The sequence below is a fragment of the Sinocyclocheilus rhinocerous genome, unplaced genomic scaffold (genome assembly GCF_001515625.1).
Source record: "Sinocyclocheilus rhinocerous isolate Xijiao unplaced genomic scaffold, SAMN03320098_v1.1 scaffold1039, whole genome shotgun sequence".
NCBI lineage: Eukaryota > Metazoa > Chordata > Actinopteri > Cypriniformes > Cyprinidae > Sinocyclocheilus > Sinocyclocheilus rhinocerous.
In genome coordinates, this window is record NW_015634011.1 from 92,787 (window position 1) to 96,599 (window position 3,813).

The window sequence follows — 3,813 nt, forward strand, 5'->3', positions numbered from 1 at the left end:
ACTATAAGTAAACTTACACTTATTCTAAGTTAGATCCACTATTGTATGCTGTTGCCGTGTGGCAACATATCATAAAGTACCTTAAAATTGTTTTTTACTTTTTTCAAATTTTTTTTTTTACAGCACTTCAAGTTAAGCCATTCTTAGAAAAGAAAAAGTGTAAAATATTTTTTTCTATAGGTCTTATCGTAATGCGTGCGGTAGTGGTTAAATTAAAATTTTAGTATTCCAAAAAGCATGTCTATTTCATTCAAAACATGGAACTTGACTACAGCTTAACAGTTTATTAAAAGTTTTTAGGGCCTTGTTAAATCAGTTTTATTTCACTTTTTTTGTTTGTTTTTTTCCTCCTGGATTCCAGTTTAATGGTTACATTTTTAGTTGGGGGTGCACGAGATTGGATTTTTGCCGATATTTTTCAACTGGTTTTAGCTGATGCCGATATCGATATATAATTCCTTTTGTTTGGAAAAACACCAACTTTCTCCTGTGCAGAGGTTATAAACAAATTATTTTACATTTTTGTTAGTTTTGAGCAAAAACTTGCTTGTTAGAAGAAAACATTATTAAAGTTATTTTTATAATTACATTGAAAGCTTTGAAAATAACTGATAAAATCAATCACTGCTGAAAATCAATCACTGCTGATTGATGAAGTAATTTTAACATTTTATTTGTAGATTTAACATTTTGTAGATGTTGTAAAACTTGTTTGTTTTTTTTGTTTTTTTCATTTGAAAAATATATTACACTAATGAATAAATCTGTGTATATATATATATATATATATAAATTTATTTAATTTACAAGTGTCATGTTTGTTGTTTTTATTCATGTAAATTATAGCTTCTGACCTTTTAAAGTGATTTTATGACATTAATTACTGCTTTATTCAGAAACACAACCGTCTTAATGTTATCTGTGGATGTTACTTTTCGTTTTATTACAAGTAGGCCTACAGCGCCCCCTAAGTAAATAAAACGTCTTACCGGACGGGCATTAGGACCCGGGGAGGATGTTGCTGTTGCTGCATGTGCTAGTAACTGTTGAGGCTCTCACACACCGGACACCTCATTCTGCACATGCATCCTCAAATTAAATGCAGTGAATCTAATCACCATTCAGGCAAAAGTTTGCTTCAAGAATAGGTTTGTCCGACTTGAAGCGGCGCTGCACAGACCGATCGGTGTATGACATCAAATAACCGCAGATGAATCGCTCTCGCTGTACTTTGATGTCAAACACCGACTGGTCTGCACAGCACCGCTTCAAGCGAACACACCTTACAAGCGAGCACTGCTGACGTGATCGTATTGCCATCGGCAAGGCAGATCAGCATAATTTCTCATATCGGGCCAATGCCAATATTTACATTTTAAGCCTTTATCTGCTGATTCCGATAATATCGAGCATCCATATTTTTAGTAATCAAAAGCATGTCTAATTTATTGAAATCATGAAACTTGTAAAATGTAACGATAAAGAAATTTTTAGAGCCTTTTTATTTTTTCAATTTGTATTTCCCCCCCCCCATCCAAAAGCTTGAAATCATGGAACCTGTTTATGAAACTTATTTAACATCAATTTATTGAAAGTTTATTTATAAAGATAATATAAATTTATATTCTATTTATTTTTATGAATTTTCTTTCTTCTGGATTTATGATTTAATCAAATTATCAAAAAAATATGGTAATAAAAGGCATGGAACATGAACGGTTATTTCATCTTTAAATAGAATCAAATGAAATGTAAAATTCCTTATGCAGAACATGCAGACTTCATATTTCAGTAGCAGTCTTTTTAAACTTGATTTATTCATCCCAAATTTGCCCAAATCCATGAAATTCTGCATTATACAGTAACTATTGTTAATATTATATACATATTACATTAGATATATTACATTATTTACATTATACTGTATGCATGTTGTGATCTGTTTTTCCAGAGGCTGTCCCTCTGCTTGTTGGAGTGATCCAGTCTCCAGACTCCAGAGCTAAAGAAAATGTCAACGCCACTGAGAACTGCATCTCTGCTGTGGCCAAAGTCATGAAGTACCGCCCAGAGTGCGTCAACGTCAATGAGATCCTCCCTCATTGGCTGTCCTGGCTGCCACTCAATGAGGATAAAGAGGAAGCTGTCCACACGTTCAGCTATCTCTGTGACCTCATTGAAAGGTGAATGTCTGTTAGCTGATATGAACACTGGGAGTTTTGAATGCAGGTTTGTGATTTGACTTTTTAATGTCCATTTCTTTTCGCAGTAACAATCCCATTGTTCTTGGACCTGACAATACGAACCTTCCCAAGATTTTCATTATTATCGCTGACAGTGTTGCGAATGAATCGATTAAAGGCAAAGATGGCTGCAGCAAACGACTGGCCAACGTTATTCGTCAAGTACAAGTAGGTTTCATGTCATTTTAATATGAACAAACTGCTTTATTACATGCAGGCAAACTAACACCAGTAGAAAGATTGCAGAACTGCAAAATTATTATTTTTTTTGTGCTAAACAAATAATGCTTTCTACAAAGCTATGCAGTTTTGTTTTTATTAATACTTCTTGGTGAATATTAGTGTTTATCTTATGTTGGCACTTATAGATTGTTGTTAAAAATGGCTTTAATGATTTCAAACTGTTTTTTATTATAGTAGTCAACATTTGAAGTGGATCAAAACCTTTCATCAAAGTTGTCCTAAAACCAAAACAATACCCGTTCTTGTCGTAGGACAACTTTGATGAACTTTTTTGATCCACTTCAAATGCTGACTACTGCATGTTGCATGCATTATTTTAAATTTTAAATAGTTACTCTTTAAAAAAAAAAAATGCATGTTTATCAATATAAATTGAATATCAAAGGGCTAATTTATGCATGTTGTATAGCCTTAGCATTTCAAAATCTCAGCATTGCATTTTTCCCCCCCATGTAGATATGTATATTGATGCCTATAAATATCAAATTGTTTATCCTTGTTCTTTAAAGAATTCATAAGATTTCAAATTTATATTGAATATCTTAAAATATTAAAATGTGTACATTTAGAAAATGTATTATATTAGCAGAAATCTATTTTCAGTATATCTAATGATGGTTAATCTGTGTGAAAAGTAGCCCTTTTTTGCTTCTAGGTTGACCCAAGTAGAATTTGCACGGTATTTCAATGTCAAATGTCTGACTGTGTGCTCCCATGTTTTCAGGTTTCTGGAGGACTCTGGGCGCAGTGTGTTTCAGTGCTCAACGAGACTCAGCAGAAGGCCATCCAGGACCTCCTGAACACGGCTTGAGTGAACGAGCGAAGCCTTAACCCTATAAAACAGCCCTTTTAAAAAGTTTCTCTTTTAAAAAAAAAAAAAAGCATGTTTATCAATATAAATTGAATATCAAAGGGCTAATTTATGCATGTTGTATAGCCTTAGCATTTCAAAGTCTCAGCATTGCATTTTTCCCCCCCATGTAGATATGTATATTGATGCCTATAAATATCAAATTGTTTATCCTTGTTCTTTAAAGAATTCATAAGATTTCAAATTTATATTGAATATCTTAAAATATTAAAATGTGTACATTTAGAAAATGTATTATATTAGCAGAAATCTATTTTCAGTATATCTAATGATGGTTAATCTGTGTGAAAAGTAGCCCTTTTTTGCTTCTAGGTTGACCCAAGTAGAATTTGCACGGTATTTCAATGTCAAATGTCTGACTGTGTGCTCCCATGTTTTCAGGTTTCTGGAGGACTCTGGGCGCAGTGTGTTTCAGTGCTCAACGAGACTCAGCAGAAGGCCATCCAGGACCTCCTGAAC

The 3,813-nt window shown here is 33.3% G+C and overlaps 1 protein-coding gene across 1 annotated transcript in view; it reads left to right on the top strand.

The window, feature by feature from the left end:
• Window positions 1-3,329, top strand: part of kpnb3 (karyopherin (importin) beta 3) — a 44,970-nt gene extending 41,641 nt beyond the window's left edge. The window contains exons 24-26 of the mRNA XM_016558781.1: window positions 1,952-2,180; window positions 2,267-2,408; window positions 3,208-3,329. Of these exons, the coding sequence (XP_016414267.1) occupies window positions 1,952-2,180; window positions 2,267-2,408; window positions 3,208-3,294 (458 nt within the window). The 3' untranslated portion in view covers window positions 3,295-3,329. The remainder of the gene's footprint in view (window positions 1-1,951; window positions 2,181-2,266; window positions 2,409-3,207) is intronic.
• Window positions 3,330-3,813: the final 484 nt, after the last annotated feature.